The 22271-nt window shown below is 37.8% G+C and overlaps 1 protein-coding gene across 5 annotated transcripts in view; it reads right to left on the reverse strand.

Annotated features, from left to right (window-relative positions):
- Positions 1-4226: 4226 nt before the first annotated feature.
- The window catches only part of acaca.S (acetyl-CoA carboxylase alpha S homeolog), a 232533-nt gene continuing 214488 nt past the window's right edge, over positions 4227-22271 (reverse strand). For all 5 annotated transcript variants that reach the window (XM_018249417.2, XM_018249415.2, XM_018249416.2 and 2 more), the window contains 2 exons: positions 9704-9840; positions 4227-5333 (listed from right to left, as the gene is read on the reverse strand). In XM_018249417.2, coding sequence (XP_018104906.1) covers positions 5207-5333; positions 9704-9840 — 264 coding nt within the window. In that variant the 3' untranslated portion in view covers positions 4227-5206. The remainder of the gene's footprint in view (positions 5334-9703; positions 9841-22271) is intronic.

The raw sequence follows: 22271 nt of genomic DNA on the forward strand, positions 1-22271 counted from the left end.
ACCTCAGATAACTAGGGTTAAAAACTGCACCAATTACATTTGCACTTACCAAAAAAACAGATCCAGATAAAGGTCTAAACTTCATAATGGGATAGCGGCTCATTTAGCCTCTTAGTAATGTAAATTTCATTACTCCCTATATCTGTCAGAATGCAACAATGCAGGACATGTCAGCTTTGCAGCCAATAGAAAAGCACTTCATTTTGAAAAAATATTTGACAAAATATTAGCCACAGGCCAGATAATGCATTTACCAGCCCAAATTATTGACACTTAACAAATTTTTGGTGAAACGAAACGGGTCAAATTTGCCCAGGCCTAATAAGGGTATTAAATGTAACTGAGGAGTCCCATAACCATATAAAGGCACAAGGCTGCAGTCTGAGTTATACAGGGAACTGAGTATCACTCATGTATTATAAGGGATAATGTGCCTCCTACTGTAAATGATAAGGATATTAGAAGTCTAATAACAAGATATTCTGGTGTTGTTTCATAGTCTATCAGGCTCACACAATATAAAGGAGAAACAAATGCTTAATAAAAAAAAAAACCCTACCCTACATAGACCCCCCTCCCTCTTCCCCCCCAGCCTAGCTGCCCCCCCAGGGCAAATGCTCCTTAGTCTTTACTTACCCCTCGGTGCAGATTCTGTCCAGCGGAGTTCACAGCAGCCATCTTCAGCCACTTCTGTAATCTTGGTAAGGAGACTGGCGCCTCTGCAATTTTCATGAGTTTCGGCGCAAGCGCAGTTGTTGTGAAACAGAAAATTATGCGTGTACCTATACGCCGGTCTTATTCGGAAGATTACCGAAGAGAAGAAGAAGGCTGCCGTGAACTCCGCTGGACAGAATCTGCACCGAGGGGTAAGTAAAGAGTTAGGGACATTTCCCCGGGGGGGGCAACTAGGCTGGGGGGCAGGGGGTCTATGTAGTGTAGGATTTTTTTATTAAGGGTTTGTTTCTCCTTTAAGGCTCTTGTGGAGAGACAGGAGTACATCCTCATGCCTCATTTCTGACCAAGTCGGTGCTTATCTGAAAGCATTTCTCCAGCTCTAATTACGCATTTGTTTACAGTGATGATCAAATCACAGTCAATACACCGTTTACACTGTTTCTGCCTCAGTAACTTTGCCTCTGTTTAATATTCAGAGTTTAATGTGCAAAATGTAAATCCCCCCCCCCTTCTCTATTACCTCTATGATTATCTCTCTTCTTAATATCTCCTTACCTCCATTACCCTTACAAAATGGAAGCTCAGTGGTTAGCACATTACTGCGAGAGAAAAAAAAAACCCTTCACATTCCATTTAAAAATGCCTTTTAAAATATCAGTAATAAATGCTGGTAGGTGAATATGTGCATGAAGTAATATATCGCTCTTCCCTCTCCAGGCTATTAGATGAATCTTTATTTCCCTGTTGCTGGGGTTACCAGTGCTGATGAGTGGCAGCAAGGCACAAAACCACCGGTGAGAGAGGCATTCACCTGAGCAAATGAAAATAAATTGTGTTTAATACTCCGTGGAGAGATGGATTTGATATATTTCAAACATGTGAAGTGTCCTTTAATTTAGTGCAGACATGGTAGAGACAAGAAACAACACATGCAAAAATTCATGTATGTATTTGTCATTTCATATGTATTTATTAAATGAAATTCTAGGAACATTAAATAAGTCTTATAATAATGAAATGCTGTAATTTCTTCTATTTTCTGGAAAAAAAATAACAAATGACATTACATGACATAGTTACCCAGTTAACAACAAAGAATATTATTAAAACGACAGCAGGAGATATTAAAAACACAGCATTGTTTTCAGCAGCGCATTTTGGTTACTGGTATTGAGGTAGACTCACTACAAGTAACCGTTGCTTTGGTCAGTGCTCTTCTCCCCAACATGGACAAATCACATATTAGCAGAAGTTGTTGTTTGGCCTATAATTTTGCAAAGTTTTATTATCTTTTCATCCACTTTGAGTAGTAGCCTAAGGGCTTTAGCACACGGGCAGATTCGGGGAGATTTAGTCGCCTGGGGACTAATCGCCTCTTCTTCAGGCGACAATCTCCCCGAACTGCCTTCCGCCTGCTAAAATGAAAAAATGCCTGCGCCAATGCACTTGCGGTGCTTTGTTTTCAGAAGTCGCCCGAATTTTCCTCCTGAGAAAAATAGAAGTGCCACGAGTGTATTACCACAGGCATTTTAGCATTTTAGCAGGCGGAAGGCAGTTTGGGGAGATTGTCGCCCCAAAGAAGAGGCGATTAGTCGCCAGGCCACTAAATCTCCCCGAGTCTGCCCATGTGCTAAAGCCCTAAAGATGCAGAGGTAGTTTGAAAAATGCATTGAAAGAGTAGTGCGCTTCCTGGTATAGTACGGAGACACTGTTAGGCCACCATCAAGCAGCAGATTTTTCTACAGCGCATCTATGATTTTCCAGCCACATTAGAAGCATAAAACAATGCATGAAAAGGCCACTAAAACTTTGTTAAAGGAACAGTTACACCAAGAACGAAAAGTGTCTTAAAGAAGTGACAATATTACAAACAGTTGGCATGCACTGGTAAAACTGGTGTATTTGCTTTAGAAACACAATTATAGTTTATGTAAACAAGCTGCTGTGTAGGCATGGGGGCAGCCATTGAAGCACAGGATACACAGTAGATATCAGATACATTCAGGGGCGTGCCGCTAATGAGGCGAGTTGAGAAACTTGCCTCAGGCGGCAATGCCGGAGAGGTATCCAGGGGCGGCAAAAAGCCGCTCCTGGTACCTTTTTAGAGCAAAATTCCCGGGTTTTAAACCGGAAATTCAGCTTTACTATTGCGAGAGAGATCGCAATTCAGCTCTTCGCAATAGTGTTCCTGCTGGCGAGGGGGGGCAGCATTGAAGGAACCGCCTCAGGCGGCACAGTAATTAGAATCGGTGCTGGATACATTCTGAAGAATCCCATTGTATACTACAGAGCTTATCTGTTATCTGTTGTGTAACCTGTGCCTTTTCTCTTTTTCAGCTTTGAATGGCTGCCCCCATGGCTACACAACTGATTGTTTACATTAATTATTGTAGAGTTTCTGAAGCAAACACATCAGTTTTAACAGTGCAGCACAACACTTTATTACAATTGAATTACTTTAAAATAGTTTTTGCTGTTCCTTTAAATCTACCGCATTATCTATAACCACTGCCATATTGTGAATCTTGTGTTTTCTCCAGTGATCCAGGGAATTAACAGTCAATAATTAATAACATAGACTAAAAACAAAAGTAAACAATAAAACACATGATGCGTAAGTGTAGATCAACCTAGACTATATCGGATGGAAGGTGATTTCATTCCCCATATTCAAAAAAAAAAAAAAGAATATGGTGCTCAGTCTGGAAACTAGACCTAGGTTTCATATATATAGCAGGGATATTGACATTATTTTTAAGAAGATATTTTGAAGGATCACATAATTCCTTTCTTAATCGATAGAAGAAAGGCTTAAAGGCTACATCTCTGGGTTTGTGAAGTAACAGAATCCATAAAATCCTTGGGAACTTGAGCTTCTTCTTTTCTCTGGGAAAAATGAGGGGTTATTCACCTTTATATTAATGTTTCGTATGACATAGATATTGATATTCTGGAAAGGTGGCACTCCGAATTAAAAAGAAAAAGGTGGTTTATTGCAACAGGTTACAGACTGGCCTCACCTCGGGAGCAACTCCCTTAATCATAGGCTTTAGGTGAACTTGCCCTTCAAGGTTCTAAATGAATATGCTGCTCGGGTTACACTAACCCTTGGTGGAGTAGAATCAAGAAGTACCTGTAGATTGCAGAAAGGATCTAAATTCTAGAGTGAAAATGATTCTGCGTTTGCCTACAAAGCCCTAATAAGTAAATGTAATGCTGTGAAATTTTTGGGCTTCAGTTCACAGTAAGCGAAATGCAAAACTAAATTTGAAAGTGAGGTGAAGGTTGGGGTTATGAAGCCATACTGTCTAGGCTGGGTTTATTTATAACAACTAAAGACTAACTGGTATCAAATCCATTAGAAGAGTCAATGTAGTAATTTAATAAAGGGATTGGATATTTTTGTTAGATATAGACAGGGGCAAAATCAATAATGTCCATAAGGTAACAAGAAAAGGACAAGTATTTAAGAATTGCAACAATTAATCAAATACGTTTCCCACAGAATTGCATTGAGTTATATGTACTGAAATGCTTGTTCTTTTTTTTTACAAATGAATGAATAGGTTCTGCCTCTGATCTGTAACACCACATTGGAAAGAACTGCTTAAATTAATCAAATATATTCTGACCACTCGGTACATGAAAACTCAAGATATGATTTGTAAATGTGCTAATTTATCACAAACTTTCCTGAAAAAAAACAAAACATTTTCCAGACAGTTAGAAAAGTTGAAATAACTATGATAAAATCAGAACGGATGGAAATGCCTTATATATACCAGTGTGTGGACCGAGGGATGTCTGCCATCCGAGGATTTTTCTTGCCACTCGGGGGGAAAAAAAGGAGTCAAATGATATATGATTCAACTACATTCGCAGCTCCTATTATATTAGAATATAAAATCAAAGGAAGACAGGCCAAACGTGGTTCCAACAGCACAATCTCTACATTGTTTTTAAATAACACTGCTTCCTATGTAGCAGAAATTAAGTTAGGGCAGAAATACTACAATTTTAAAAGGTCCCCACCACGAGGAATCCGTTTCAATGTACAGCTATACTACTATGTTATAATTCACAGGCATCCCACTAATTCTGCCCATTTGTGATCCTCAAGAGTAAAAGCAAGTAGAAGAGTTTTATTCAAAATGGCTTCCTAACGTCTACATTTGTAAACTTATAGCACCAGCTACAAAATTGACTGTGTACCGTTTTAGGAAATCGAGGGAACCATGTAATACTGGAGAAATGTTTAAAAAAAAAGTCTATTAAAAACAAAGATAATATAGACAATTACATTTAACTAAAGCGCTCCGTCATTCTCAAGGCTATCAGGCATGCTATGTGTCTTTCCTAGTTTGTCCTATGGTTTTGAATCAACATTGTCTATAAAGTGCTACATTACTACAGTACAATTATATAAACATGGAAATGCAGATGTTTTACTTGTGGTCACATTTAATCAGATGATCCTGGCATTTGTGCCGAACAACGACCAAAGGCTGGGCCCCTCTGCAAAGTGCGTTTTTTAGGTAGAAGTTGGGGAATCCATGGTTGACAGAATGCGCACAATTTCAGCTCTTTGGGTGGGTGAAATATGTTGAGTCATGTGCACAATGGAATCCATAGCGACTTCAGGGTTTTCTTGCACCAAGCTGTAAAGATCATCACAAAAATGGGGTTATTAAGAATGAAGTTGACAAACATGTACTGGAGAACACTGGTAAATTGTATCCAACTTGCCAGATGTTGAATATAAGAGAAAATTAGAGCAGCATAACTTTATAAACCTATTTATTTACCTGTGTGTCTATATATATATATATATATATATATATATATATTTAATTATAATACACAAAAGCCTTGAATATCTTGTAGATTATATCCTTATAAACGGTGAGTTCTGATGTCATCAGTTATAAACGGTGAGTTCTGATATCATTTGTCACATGACTCACTGAAACTTGTGTATTATAATAAATAAAGTACCCTCAGTTGCAAAATATAAGGATATTTGAAGTTACTTTGGAGTTCCATGACCTGTATAAAAACAATAGGTAACTTTCAGCAGATTCGTTCAATCACCTTCACCTGTGCAATCGTGCTCACTCTCCAGTCAGGCCACACCAGGAGACCCAGAGACAATTTCAACAAACAAGGGTATGGATGGAGCACATCAAACGCAGTCTCTGCCGCAAATAATTCTTTATTGCATCACAACTTTTCCTTTTTCAGAATTCTTTGATACTGGCCCCTTTATCTTACAAAGTCAATTGAACTGAAAGTTGGGGTAAGGTGTGTTTTTTGTACTGACCCTAAACTACAGTATATATAATATGTTAAGAAAATATTTTTGGTGTACAATGTTTCTACACTGGATTTGGGTATAACCCCTATTGGATTAGGTATAATTCCTATTTTTAAATAACATGTTTCTGGATAACAATGGTAGGTAGACTTTAATATGAGTAGTACCTAAGTTTATTCTTGTGGCTGCAGTATGCAGTTTGTTTTAGTAATGCAACAATTGTTGCTATATGTCAAAAAAGATTTTGGCTATTTTAATGTGCAACATTTAATGTTACAGTGTGTTAAGTTGCTTCTCACTAAAAAATTGATATATTTTATTTTTATCTGGGCAGCTATGAATATTCACAGGGTTGTTTCTACTTTTTGGATGCGTGATTTGGAATACCCAAAGAGGGGAAGAAGGAAGCACTTGGCAGCACTTACAAATTAATTATACTAATTTACAGGGGTGGAGCTGTAAAGTGGGGTTGGTTTTATAAGGTGTGTTTGTAATTTTGTATTTCACTTGATAAAGGATCCTTGGGATCCGAAACATGTTGTGATGCAATAAAGAATTTTTTGCGGCAGAGACTGCGTTTGATGTGCTCCATCCATACCCTTGTTTGTATAAAAACAATAGGTAGGTTCAATAGATTTGATAGTGATCTATAGCTGTATTTATAACTGTCCAAGCCTTCATCATTTGTTATCCCAGACTAGACAAAAGAAAGACTGATCTGGGGTGTCTCAGGGGAGGTTGTGGTTAATGATCACATAAAAATTTTTTATTTTGTGAGTTAAACAGGTAAACTGAAGCTACTCCATGTTTGGTTCTTAAAATGTTGATTATTACCAGTATACAGCCCCCTTTCATGTAACTGTTTAGTTAGAAGTCCATTTTGCAGGTGGGAATATCAATCAATATGTTATATATCTATACATATATGTTGCACAGGAGGTATACTGTCCCTTTAATGAAGTGAATAACAACTCTCGGTCTACACTGCTGAATATAGAATTATAACAACATATATTATCCTTTTTATCCTCCATTGTTCCCTATAATACATATTTAGCTGACCTTTGGACTCTGGGTTCTATTGTCCTTTCATACTGACTTTTGATGCATAATGATAAAATATACGGTCTATGTTCAGGGGATGGCAACTGAAGGCTAATTCGCTCTAAGAGGCTCCTTGACAATCACACTCATTCATGAATCACAATGCACCTATGGAACTGACATATTTAATAGAGGTGTACGTTGCACGTCATTTTAACAAAGCCGCATTATTTCTAATGCTGCCGCATTTATATAAGTCAAGACGGCTTAATACAAAATGCTACATTAGATCAGTGACACCAGCATTTCTTTACCAGCAGCCTTTACAATAAGCAGTTGTATACAGTTTTTCTTTCCTATTTTGATGCAGTAAGTATATAATAAATACAGCAGTTATAATAGTCTCTGCTTATTATTGATAGCCACTCATATTAATGTGTAATATTGTGTAAGAATAATTAAAAAATATATAGAAACACAATAGAAAAGTCACCTTTATATCTGCAGTAACTAAGTCTGACATCAATTCTCCGTAATAACAGGAACAGCAAAAATGTTATGTGTATATCATTGCAAAAAAAATCAAACTGTCAGTGGCAGTGTTTTTTGCTTCTATCCCCTGCAGCCACAACAGTGAGCGTGTGATGACATCCTCAATTGCAAGCGAATAACTGTGCAGTATCTTTATGTAGCTTGGGGGGCATTGGAAGTTGCTGCAGACAGTGGCAACATATTTCAGCTGCCCCACACCATGTCCTTCAGGCAGGGCGGCTGGAGCTCACAGCAAATGTGCTTTGTGAAGGACAAACTATTGTCACATTATGCTCTGCTTCCCCTGCTTATTGTTCATGCACATTGGATGCAGACCTGCAGCTGAAGTCAATCAATATTTAATGTTAATGCTTTTTGTTCTTGGGTGTCACTAATACCTGAGCTTATCGAGGTAAATAGGTAGGATTTAACCCTAGGGATAAATGCATGAATATAAAAATGCATTTTGAATCCAGAATCCACACTACGTTGGCTCAATTGTTTCAAAGATTAGACAAATAAATGAAACATTTATCTGAATTACTTTTATAATTACTACAAACCTGTACCTGACTGAAACTTTGGACTCTTATGCAATGTACTGAAAATAAAAATGTGGGTATTTTAAGGGTGTGCCAGCATTATTATACACACACATACACAGTTATTTATATTTATGACTTTGGGTACAAAACTAGTAAAGATATTTTGGGCAAATTTCCTAGAAATGACACAGAAGTAAATACAAAAGTAAAAAAGGAAGAATAATTGACCTACATGTTAATTGGTCTATCAAAACCATGAGATTTCAAACCAAAGATCCTGGTTTGATTCCGAGTAGACACTTCTCATAGCTAGGGTTGCCACTTTTTTTGGCTGAAAACAGGCAGGGGACGGGCCGGTTACATCAGGGGGTGGCTTGGTGATGACGGGGGGCGGGTGACATCAGGGGACTGATGACGTGGCGATCAGCTATTCGCTGATCGCCATGTCATTCACTTCAATATCTTTTCACCCGGGCAGCCCTTCTAAAAACCGGCCTGTCCGGGTGGCAATCCTACTCGTGACTTCGTTTATGTGTGCATTTTAATAATGAGTTTAGTTACTTATCCTATTACAAATAAAAAAGTGTTTTTTCCTAGCATGATACATTCTTTCAACAGCTACTGTATTATCTACAGTTAACAAATAATCACTAATCATCCTCAATCCTATTTGTTGTTTTTTTAAATATTATAAATGTGTTAATATCATTGGTATGATGAAATATAATAAAGTTTCTTCTATCTTCTGTAGCTGTCTACCGGCCATCTTAATCTATAACAGTGACCATGTCCATGGAAAATATGCCAAGATGGATCAGGGTGTATGCAACCAGCAATCCCTGATATTCACTCCAATGGAAGTGGCAATACTACTGCACTACATTTAGTCAAAACATATTCATATTCCTGAACAGCTGATCTTAAAGAAGAGAATGTTGTACACAGAAAACCAGACAGTGGCTGGAGAGGTAAAGCTGAAACTGCAGCGCAAACCTATATTAGAGAGGGTGCAGAGGCAACTAAACTGGTAAAAGGTATGGAAAATCTTAGCTATGAGGAAAGACTGGCCAAATTGGGGATGTTCACGCTGGAGAAGAGGGGCTTAAGGGGTGATATGATAACTATGTATAAATATATAAAGGGATCATATCAAGTGAGGGAATACAGGGTTATGGAATAAAGCTCATAGTACAAGTTGATCCAGGGACTGGTAATTGGTTCGATTGCCATTGGAGTCCGGAAGGAATTTTTTCCCCGTCTGAGGCAAATTGGAGAGGTTTCAGATGGGGTTTTTTTTTTGCCTTTGTTAGTCGACATTTTGTTTCAGTTCTATAAAATTGCCCTGTATTTATTAATAATTATGTAAAGCAATCCTGAAAATCTTCCCTGAACTTTTGACGTGAAAGTAGCTATGATATAGTACAAAGGTTTATATGGAGTAAAGACTAAAATGGTATGTGCCATAACATGGCTAGATAGACATTGTCACAACTATGCACCCTTGTTGTTATCCATTATGGTTAAACCTTGCACCAGTCCCAAATATTTTCTTTGTTTTGTGAAAATGTGATAACAGCTGTACGCATTATATTACCTGCGGATTTGTTTAAGGATATAATCTCTGGAGATGTACTTGATGTTTTCATCGACCACAGAACGAGTGCCTTCCTCCTCTGCCAGCTGCTTCTCCAGCCACTCAACCACATCCTTATTATTGTCCCACAGGTAGGCCTGGAATACAAGGAATATCTCTTTATATATATATATATATATATATATATATATATATATATATATATATATATATATATATATATATATATATACTCACAATTACTACTGAATGGCTGACAGCTCTGAAATTGTTTCTAGGCTCTGGGTGAGTTTACTGCTATCTGCTCAAACATAATAGATATAATTACTGTATGCAAATACTGAATAAACTCTCTCTAATCAAGTCAACTACTTACGGTTATAAGTGATCTTTGCATGTAAATTCCCAATTGTGCTGGCCATGACAGATTTGTATGTTTACACAGGCTACTGACACCCCCAAATTCATCAACTGGACACAGGTTATACAATATAGAAAGTAGAACATTCCTAAATTGTTTCTAATTTTTCTTAAACATTTCTACGTTAACATTTCACTAAATGACAAAATTCTCATACCAGCATTAAAATATGACATTTTTATACTGTTGTTTTACATTTTTGATGAACTTATCTAGCATAAATGTGGCTAATAAAACACCACAATACCAAAAGCTGAAACAATAAAACTTTTTATAATATAAGAAGCAATAATACAGAACAAGCACAAGTAGATGTTACAACAAAAGCGATTAAATATGTCAGGCAACCCCCAAGGGAATCAATGACACGTTTGTTCAGTATTACCGGAAGCTTTATAGGTCCACACAAGAGGGGAATAACCAAAACCTGAGAGAATACCTAAGTAATATCACCCTAGAGAAACTAAATAGGCAAGAACACCACCAATTGGAACAGCCACTGACAATCGTTGAAATTAAAGAGGCAATCTCCTCCTTCCCTACTGGCAAGACCCCAGGCTTGGACGACATCCCTATAGACTGGTATAAACTTAATCTAGACAGCATGGCCCCTAAGCTGCTTCAGCTACACCAGACAGCCCTCAAGGCCAGCACCCTACCCCCATCTCTTAGGGAAGTCCTTATACCAAAGAAGGCAGGCAATCCAACAGACTGTGCTGCTTATATCACTCATATCTAACGATGTCAAAATCCTAGCAAAAGTCTTGGCTAACTGGCTTACCAAGGTTATCCTATCCATTGTACACCCCGACCAGTCGGGCTGCATGCCAGGCTGGGCAACCAACGTTAATATACGTAGGCTTTACACGATTTGGCCCGAAAGGGAGATACCCAGGAGTAATAGTTTCCCTGCATATCAGAAAGGCCTTCAATTAAGTGGAATGGAGGTACCTATGGGAGGTGATGGTAGTAATGGGTTTTGGATCTAAGTTTACCAACTGGGTCCCACTTCTATACTGGATCACTTCCTTACTATACCCGATCCGTCACTTTGGGCAATATTTAAAATTAAATTTGTCGGTCAACTGTATAACGACCAAGGGTTTAAGTTCTTAGCAGCCCTAACACGGAGTATAAACTTCCTAGAACCATGTGCTTTAGGTACCTACAGCTCTGACATGCAGCCAATAGGCATGGGCTGATACAACTGACACGATCGTACCCCAGGCTACTACTTGACAAACTTTATCCAAATATATGAGAACAGATGTTGGCATATACTCCCAAGGTCCAACTCCCCTCCCCCCGATACCCCAGTTCAAGGGAAAGCAAAAAAAAGGGTTTGATTTTCCACATCTGACGTCTGTGATCCTGGAATGACTTACTCCCCTGTGGAGAAATATAAAACTGGTGTGTATAACAGATATATGTTAAAAATATCACTGAAATGTTATTTTCTATTTCTGTACTTTGAAGATTAATCCAATAAATAAAACCTTTTAAAAAAAAATGTAAGGTAAATAAGAGCCTTACTTTATGCCTGGGTTTAAAGGACCAGTACAACAAAGTAAATATATACATATACACAGTATACTTAAGAGAAAAATTACCTATAGTGAGGGAATAATATTTAGTTTTTAATTTAATCTGGTCTTTTACACCATTGGCTTTACAAGTTTCTCTATACCAGTCTAAAGGTGGCCATAGAAGTTTTATACAATATTGAGTATGTGAATGGGGGAGACTTGGATATCAAGTCAGGCTGGCTGGAAAATTCTGATCAGGTGCCCGATACAGGTAGAATTCTATTGTTTCTATCTGTAGATCTGATGATTCAGCTCTAACACGTCTGTATTGAAAACAAACGACCAGTGGTCGCAGGAATAATCGTAGTGGTTGCGTCTATAGCCACCTTTATTGTACTATACACTGTATTTCACACTGCTTCACTCCTCTACACTGGAAGTCCTCAGTTTTTATGTTCTGATACGAGTACTGTACCTTAACTGGGCCTTTCACAACAATAATGGATATATTATTATCTTTGTGTGCACTGACCTGGACACCAAACTATTACTTTCAATTGATGTTACTTGACATAGTCATAGGCATTTTTTAATTTGTTATGATTGCTTAGCAACACCAACACACTGAATGATGCCTTTGGTTTTTTTTTGGGGGGGGGGGCACATGTAGGGTGCAAAAAAGGCTTCAATCAGACCTGCAGACTATGCCTAGAATTGATGCTGCCTATGTTAGACAGCACTTAGTTTAAATGAGACAGAAGTAGGGAGGTGCATAGACATCTCCTCTCCAGCCACTTACCTGCCTACTCATTCAGATGTGCACAGGGGCCCTGCTGCCATGAGATGAGTTAAGAAACTCTCCTCAGGCAACAGCCCGCAGGTAACCAGGGACAGCAAAAAGCCACTGCTGGTAACTTAAAGAGCAGAAATATTCTGATTTTTAAATCAGAATTTTGGCTCTTCTAGTGCAGAGAACACACTTATAAAGTTATAAAATGAGAATAAATGCACAGGTTTATAATAAAAAAAAAGAGTAGAGTAGATTGTCCTAAGAAGAGAAGAGAGAGATGGGGCATGGAAGTTATAGAGTATGTAGATATTATTTGTCTACATTTGCTTTTGCTAAGACCACATTTCTTTATTTATACCTGTCAGGACTATACAAGAAATTTTGAATAGACTTTATGGGCTGATTTCATCTGCCCCACAAAATCTTGTCATGCAACAGCAAGGCAGCACAACATTTTGTAGGACCCTACAAAATCTGATCCCCAAATTGATAAAGTTGCATGGTCTGTTTTGTTCATGCAGCTACATCTGACATTCAATGTTTTTCATTGAGAAGAAAAAGCTGGTTAGACCATCAGAATTTATCTCGCCAGATGAAGAAGCAGCATGCCGCATGTGTCATGTCGGATGGCAAATCTCCGATACAGTTTTCACATCAGATATTTGTATCAGTTCCATTATATTTTGACAATTATACAGGGACACTGGCAACTTCCTTTAGCACATTTTATTGCAGAAAACCGGGATACTTTTCTGTCACATTTTTCTGCAATAAAATGTGGTAAAAGCAGTTGCCAGTGTCTGGTGGTATGCTTCTTCCCTGTATAATTGTCATGGTTCATTGGGCCTGGAAGCGGCCTGGAAAGTGAAAGCACCTACCAAAAAAGTAAGTGGTGTGCTGCAATAAAAACTGTTATTTGGACAATAATTTCCATGATATTTTGACCCATGTGACTACATCCGACTTCTACAATGTTTGTCTCACCATCCTACATCTCTAGTTTAGTTTAGCCCTTAGACTACTCTGTAGTTTTCTAATCAGACTAATTTAGTTCTAGTTAGTTAGTATATATAAAAATACTGAAATAATATAGTTTGTATTCTTGTCCCAGTCCCACAAAGGCTAACTCCCACTAAAACACCAGAATGGAGAACTAAAGAAATGAAAAGATCACTACATTTTTGGGGGTGGATGCCCGAAGACCCCTATGATGTCTATCAAATTGGGGCAATGGGTCTTTAAAAAGTCCTATGATCCACCCCCTTCTTCCTACCCCCCATACTAACACACTTGCCAGTAATGTATAAAACTGTAAATCCCTCACTTAATGTAAACACTACAGGAAGAAAAACATTTAAGAATTATTTCATCCATGTAGGTTATGGGATAACAATCGGTTGGACCACTTGGTTGAACAATATCCCTTCATAGGGTGGTGGGCAGCGGTTCTGTTGACACATCATTTCTCCTTGCCCCACAAATTAAAGACCCCACTGGTTTCCAATAAAAAGAATTACTGGAAATTCTGAGTACATAGACCTATAGTGTGCAAACATATTACATACAAATATATGTGTTGAAGACTGCTTTAAATTCTTAAAAATCATTCTATAAATAGGAGTAGTATAAAGCCAAATTCTAATATAGCAAACTATATTATAACTACAGGTTTGCCATTCCTGATAGCGGAGTGTGAGATTTTATCTTGCCGGATGGATGAATGCATTATGAGTTAAGAGTGTTTAAAACCTAATAGTTCCTCTCACTCCTCATTTTCTTTACAAATCATTTACAAATCAGTTTGTGTTTGTCTCCCACAAAGCCAGGTTACACCATTAGTGTTCATTCATATTTATGTAATTTGGTCTGGGTAATTAAACACAAAGCTTGTCATTTAACTGCACTATTCTTCTCTGTTATTGCTTAAAAAGAGATCCAAGCAACACTGACTTTATTGCAAAGAACAATAGCCAGGCACGTATTTTAATAAATTTGGTACTGAAACAAAATCCGGGTAATGAAAACCAAGTGCATGTGCGGCTATAGATATATATACAAACTAAGGGGAAAACTCTTACCAAAGATATATTATAGGGAAAACCATAGGGATTTTTTTTGGGGGGGGGGGGGGGGTAGAGAACCTACAAACCAGTCATAGCAAAAATCCACCCAGTCATGATTTGCTGATACTTTCCTGAAATTACTAAAAAGAAATAATATTGTGGAGGCAAATACATATTCAGTATATACACCCACGTCTTCTATGCTGCTAAACATTAACACAGTTTAAATTTATATTTATTTTTAAATTAGCCAGTAATTTTATAATGCAGTAACCTGGTACTGTCTATCTGTATTACAGAACCAAAATCTATTATTTATAATTTAGGCTCCATATAGTAATTTCATATAGTAGTTTGTGGCATCTCCCTTTTTCCTTTTTATAGCCTTGTGTGTATTTTGGTGCATATCTTTCTAAGGCTTTTTTTGTTTTTCCCTGTGAATGTAGTAGGGTATTATATAGTGAATAAAGTACCACCTATTGTAAAATATAAGGATATTATAAGTCACCGAGAAGTTCCATGACCATATAAAAGAAGGTCATGAACTCCGAGGTTACTTCTAATATCCTCATATTTTCCAACAAGGGGTACTTTATTTATTAAAATACACAAGTTTTGCTGAATCATGTGATGAAAAGGACATCACTACTCACCATTTATAACTGGTGACATCACTAGTCACTCTTTATAAGGATAGAATTTACAAGATAGTAATGGTTTTTGTGTATCATATAATTATTCTTTATTAATATACAGTAGCTCTGATATATTATGCAGCACTTCATAAAGACTCTACATCATTCTCATCAGTCCCTGCCCCTTTCCAATCCCTGTTACATTCACACACTATGGCCATTTGCTGTGTATGAGAAGCTCTGCTTGTTATGTTTTTTGGAGTGTGGGAGGAAACCAGAGTACCCAGAAGAAACCCACACAAGCTTAAAATGCAAACTTTTTGCAGATTGTGCTCTAGCTGGAATCAATCCTAAGCACTGTGAGCAAGTAGCCATTGTGCCACCATGCTGTTCAGCAGAGATGGAACTAGGTTTACATCATAGGTAGTGTGTGCAGAACTCTCAGGCATTGATAACTTCCAGATTTTCTGCCCTGACAAATCAATATCTGGCTTAAATCAGATACAAATCGGGGAAGATTATCATTTTGGAACCGCAGAGGTGGAAGAGGGTTATATATGGCAAACCCAAACCCCAGGGGAGTGACTGGATTCCTGTCTAGGAATGCTCTTCTGCCTATAACATCCTTTGGCTTCGGGCCTGGCCCTCAGCTTCTCAGGTTCCAACAGCACTTAACACACAAGAAGCCAGTACTCCCACAAGGGCAGGCAGGCACGTTTCAGGGGCTGCTGCCGCCTGAGGCAGCAGCCCCAATGCCGCCCCTCCTCCTGCTCCACTCTTCTAACTACCAGCGTCGGAGCGGGTGGAGGAGGGGCCGCATCGCTAGTGCAGTGAGCGCTATTGCGCTCGCTGCGTTAGAAGAGCCGAATTTCCGTTTTAAAAAACGGAAATTCGGCTCTTAAAGTTACCAGAGGCGGCTTTTTGCCGCCCCTGGTAACTGGCCGCTCCGTGCCGCCTGAGGCAAGATTCTCACCTTGCCTCATGGCCGGAGCGGCCCTGAGGGCAGGCAAGGCTGCCAAATGTATACTCTGGGAAGGAGCCAGTAAGAAAGGAGCTGGACTTAGTCAGACAGGCTGGGTCAGAACCAGATAACAGGAGTAGAATCATGAGGCAAACTCAAGGTCAGGAACAAGCTGTAGTCAGAACCAGGAAGTCACAGGGAACAGGAGCATGTAGCAGGAGTCAAAGCAACAGTAATCATATGGAACAGAACACCTAGGACCAAGCAAGCTTGACCTATAATGGGCAGTCAGTGCAGAGCAGAGGGTCTGTCTGTATAGAACAGCACCTGTATAGAACAGCGGTATATGAGACTAAATAGCAACCTTCAGGTCACTGGTTCAAAACCAGGCAGGATGTTATAAAGAGTTAGCAGTGCAGTAACACAGAGGAACTGATCATTTAGTTCTTTTCATCAAGCTAATTGCACTTGTTCACTAAAATCTAATTATGGATTGTTTGCCAGGGGATACTGTACTGAAGCTGATTTTATACCTGCGCTATTCAATGAACCCTAATATGTGTAAACATTAAATAAATATCTAAGGCAGAATGCAATAATATACTTTGAGAGCATTGCAAATGTGGTTATTCAGGATTTAACTGTATTACTACTGTAATTAACATTTATCGTTAGTGGCATATTTCTATATTTCTATTACTTGATTTCAGATCAATTTATGTGAAGGAACAATGGCAGGGGATTGAAATTGTGCATTGATTAGCTGATATGATTTGTACAGGCTTTCATGAAAGTAGGTATCAATTATGAGCAGGAATTCTGTTATACCGCCAAAATGGCACGGAAACAAATCTATGGGAAGGCATTTGAACTTGAAATTGCAATATTTTAAGGTTAACTGCTTCCTGCTCCTACAGTACAGATGTACTTTTCGGTTTAAAGGGTATACATTGTATACCTTTCATAATGAAAGCACTGGTGCGCTGCTGTACACACCGATTTCTTCCTGTCAATAATAGTCATGGATCCCCTGCTGATATCCAGGAACCAAGTGGTGCTGTTCCCAGCAATGAAGCTGCCACTCAATGAAATGACAATTAAGTATACAGTAACCAGGGACTCTGCACAGAACGGAGCCTCATTTGCTTTCATAACAGCATTTAAATAATTACTATTATTAATTTAGGGGCTCTTGTGCAGTTTTGTGGAATATATTACAGGCAAAAACAGTCTATTACAATCCAATAAAGACAATGATGAATGCATTAAAAGGTCTAATTAAAAATTGTAGAAATGAGATTTGATTAAAGTTTCTCCAAATTTTAGGGTGTTATTTATAAAAAAAAAAACTAAAATTTTTCATGATTTATTATACCATGAGGCTGCTAAAGGTCTGAATCGGAAAATACTCCATTTCCAATGGCATAAGTCGTCTGCACCGAGTTTCGGCCAAAAATTCGGGGGGTTCACGAAAAATTTCTAGCGTTTTGGGCATAAAACCAGAGAAATTTTAGGTTGTTTTTTTTTTTTGCAAAACCCAGAATTTTTCGAGTTTTTTTCAAAACCGATTTTATTGAGTTTTTTCAATGATAATGTCAAATCGTGGATTCTAGTTTGGTTGGACTTTTTTACTTAAAAAAATCTGGAAAAAAAAATGGATTCTGATAAGTAACTCCCTTAATTTTAAAAGTCATATTTAATTCAAATTTTCATGCCTGCTGATAATTTTGTCTTGGTAATAATGTGAATGTAAGGACGCATTATAAGAAAAGAGGACTGAAGCCCCCATTCTTACTGAAAAAGGAAAACCAGTGGCATTAATTATTGCCACAGGGAATGGAAACAATGTTCTCATGATATTTTCAATTCAGAATTTTACTCTTGATATAGGAAAAAATGACAAAACATTTTACACTTGTGGGCAAAAACTTAAGTTGCCAGGTGTGCTCATCTCCCCAAAAATCTGTTAGTTGGCAACAGTAGTTCTGCAATGAGATACAACATGTAGAGATAAGGTTCTGTATCAATGGTCACATTTCAGGTATTAGCCCACTTTAAACACCTATAGACCTATTGTGATTGGACATGATTAGGCTTTATTTATAAAGCTCCAACATATTCCATTGCACTTTACAGAGATGATAAATCATTGCCAGTTGTGCTTACAGTCTAGCGTTTCCGTCACATACACACCATGGTCAATTTACTCATGAGCAAATGAATCTGCTTGTATGTTGTTGGAGTGTAGGAGGAAAATTACCCAGAGAAAACCCAGACTGAGAGAAAGGAGAACTTTGTCCTATTTATTCTAAGAGAGATGGGAGACTATGATCTTTCTTTGTTTGATAGTTTAGTTTGGATGGTGGCCACACACACAAGCCCTCTGAATCAAGGAGTAAGACATCTTATAAAACTGCAATGCAACACAATAAATGAGGAACAAGACAGATATTTGCTCTCTAGCTCCAATCCAGTGAACACCACCTGCCATTTTTTTTAAAAGGCTACAAGACCTGGAGAATACTATACAACTAGTCATTTGTAATGTGTGTATTGACTTACCTGAAATCCCGGGCCGGTGCTCCTATCAGCAGAAAACTGCACCGGCCCAGGGCTATACCAGTAAGCACCACGGATCGATCTTTTTCCGGCTTCAAATTTCCTGTGGCAAATGTATGCGCAGTTGAACGGAATAGCCGACTTTTTTGTTAAAGTTTGGCTTTTCGTTCTACTGCGCATGCGCAGCCACGCAAAGGAATGAGGAAGACTGAAGAGAATCGCTGACTGGTATAACCCCAGGCCGGTGCAGTTTTCTGATAGGAGCACCGGCCCAGAGTATGAGGTAAGTCAATACAATCACTTGCGGATGCCTAACATTCGGCAACCCCCAAGTGCACAAAGCCTTTCCTTCTCCTTTAAAAAAGTAAAAGTTGAGCGTGAGGAGCAAAGGCAATTTTAGTAAAACATGGTATATGGAGAAGGCAGGCACAAACAGAAGTATCACTGGAAGTCATTTTTCCACCCAAACCTCAGTGTGTGGTTTTGATTTGCAAAACATGTGTGACTTTTGAGTTTTCTTTCACTTTATTTTATTCTTTGCACTTGCAAGAGTGGATAAGCAAGATAGTCTCAAATTCTCAGGAAAGCAGAAGCGAACAGCACAGAAGCATTATAACTGATGATGCGGCAGAAACCTTTTAGGAAAGCTCAGCTATCTCTTCCTAAGTGTATTCATTTTATTAATGCCAGAGGAAACCAATGTTTATACCAACTAGCAAATCCTCCTCAACTAGGAAAATATTTGTGCCTGGATTTGCATGCAATGTCTAACCATTCATACAGTACAATTCCATAGTGAGCCGTTGTGATTAACTACATCATAAAGCTATTGCAATGCAGAATATTGTAGTCTGGGGAGCTTTGCATACATTATCTCTCTGTGCCGATATGTGATATAAACCAGGGACACTAGTTTAGAGAAGAATGGATAGAGTTATTCTGCAACACAGATGGCAAAAAGCACCGAATGCCTCTGTCTTTAAGGTCCATTATTTTGTCCCAATTCTCCAAGTCAAAGATTTTATTTAAAATAAATGTATAAATGCAAGCTTTTTATTCTGTGCTACTTATTTTTTATTGTGTGATTTTAAAATATAAACTAAATTTTAAATTGCAAATGAGAGCTAGAGAGGTTGAAAGCTACAAAACCTTGTACGCTATATAATCGTACAGTCTGTACTATTATACCAAAGGATACAGCAGAGTAAAAGTGGCATCACCTAATCTTAATGTATTTATTTATTGCAGTACAACATCATAAAACATGACAGAGACAAAAGTAAGTACAATTAAGCAGTAAGTCTAGATTTATTAAGGTTGGCACTGGCTGTATGGGTCACCTGCAACAAAGCCAAAAGTTTGCTCCAAAAACATGTGATTCCGAACACTTGAGTTTGTTTGGTGAAGCTACATAAACCTATAGGGGATACTCCCTGTTATACTGATATGCCTTTATCGTTTTAAAGGAGAAGGAAAGATTACAACTAAATATGCTTTTTCAGAAAGGTCTACATAAATACACCAGTAAACCCTCAAAGTAATGCTGCTTTAAGTCCTCTGTCAAAAGAAACACTGTATTTCTTTCCTTCTATTGTGTACACATGGGCTTCTGTATCAGACTTCCTGCCTTCAGCTTAAACCTCCTTGCCCCGGGCGTGAGCATGCTCAGTTTGCTCCTCTTCCCCCCTACCTCCCTTCTCTGCTGTAATCTGAGCCCAGAGCTATAACTGAGCAGGGAGAGACTCAGGCAGGAAGTGATGTCACAACAAGCTAATACTGCAGCTGCTATCCTAAACAAACAGAGAAAGCTTCTAGAGCTGTTTACTCAGGTATGGTAAAGTATTCTACAAAATAAATATAGTGTTCTAGATACTTGTATAAGATACAATAATTAGCACTGCTGGCTTTCAGCAGGAGTTTACTGTATTTAAATTCTTTGTGTCTCAGTTTCCTCCAACACTCCAAAAACACAAACAGATTAACTGCCTCCTAATGAAATTGACCATAGTGGAATTAAGAAAGGCTAACATGGCATGCTCAAAACTATCTGGATAGAATCTGGACTTATCTTACATTCTTACAAAAGCATGTAAGTGCAGCTGCCACATATTCTGGGTTTTCTGCCAAAAGCCAATTAGGTTTTAGAAATTTTGTATCTTTTTCTGGCTGTTTAGTTTAAAACGGGACAGTTGGGAGGTATGCGATTGTCTGTTCTAGAGAGAAGGTTAGACAATGGACAGAGATTATAAAATGGTTTTATTTCTATAATTTCTACTGTGGCCTATTATGTTAAATTTCTCTGTCAATGATTTCAAGGGGTTTTGTATTATTTTGAGTATTATCTAATATTTAAACCAGACATACACAAAAATGGTGATATACAACTGCATTATCCTGGGTTTAATCCACAGCAATAGCTTGGGGTTCATAGAAGAACTATCGGGTGAAGGCAATTTCCCTTCTACTGAATAACACAGTATTTTGATTTTTGATTTATTTAAAAATCCATTTCTTATATTTTCTGTTCAGTTATATACAAGCTTAATAAATACGTATTAGTTACAGTCTTTTCATGGAAACAGATATGTGACTGATAAGTAACGCACATTATATTATGATAACTAGAAAAGCATTTTGTCTTATCATTCTAGTGACAGACCAGTCACCCACTAATATATCAACAAGAAAAAAATTTTATGTGTTTAAAATAAACTAATCACAAAAAAGGAGAAACATTCAAGCAAAACTACTCTTGCTTTAAAATCCTGAACAAAGTAAGATTTATCCAGGAATCCCAATGCTTTTAGTTTGGGTGAATATTTAATACTGTTATTAATCATTTTTAATCCGTTTGCTTTTAATTAAGAAACAGCATGATGCTTTCCTATCAACATATGCCAGGGAGCAGATTAATTGTAGCTTAAGATAACTTGCCCTGATTGGTGTAATGTATTAGCTAACAAGACACAAGCTCCTAAACACATGCAGACAGTACTAAAAAGGAAAAAAAAAATCTCTCACTCACACACCCCGCTATTTCCTACTCTTTCCAGATTCATCCACCTAATGCAGAGTTGTGAGCCTGTATCTTAAGATTGGGTTTCATATTGACTGGTAAAAACTGAAATTGTAGCAGGTGAACCAGTGTGAAAATGATTGAAACTAATATTTTCTTCTTAAAAAGAGCAAAAAACATGAATTCTCTTCTGAGGATGCCTACACATTTGGAATTGGAATAATGATTAAATTGCTTCAAGAGACATGACTGTATAAGAAAGAGGCAGGTGGGCCCAGCCTGAAACAACTTGGAAGAAATTTACAATAAATTCTCATTTGGTATTTAAGATTGTCCTTGAATGAAGGCCACTAGAAATTTATAGTGCACTGTAGGTAAATTAGTAGATGCTACTTATAGATATCTAGAAATGGGTTACATTGTTTCCTATGTAGCATAAAAGATTATTTGCCCCATTAACAACGACTCCTCTGTTGGACCATATAAAAGTAAAAGATGCTAATCTCCCCATGGGACGTACGTTAGAATTGACAAGGTACAGAAACAGCTACAAACTTTATTAGGAGCTTCCGACATGTTGCATGTTTTTAGTTCATC

The sequence above is a fragment of the Xenopus laevis genome, chromosome 2S (assembly GCF_017654675.1).
Source record: "Xenopus laevis strain J_2021 chromosome 2S, Xenopus_laevis_v10.1, whole genome shotgun sequence".
NCBI lineage: Eukaryota > Metazoa > Chordata > Amphibia > Anura > Pipidae > Xenopus > Xenopus laevis.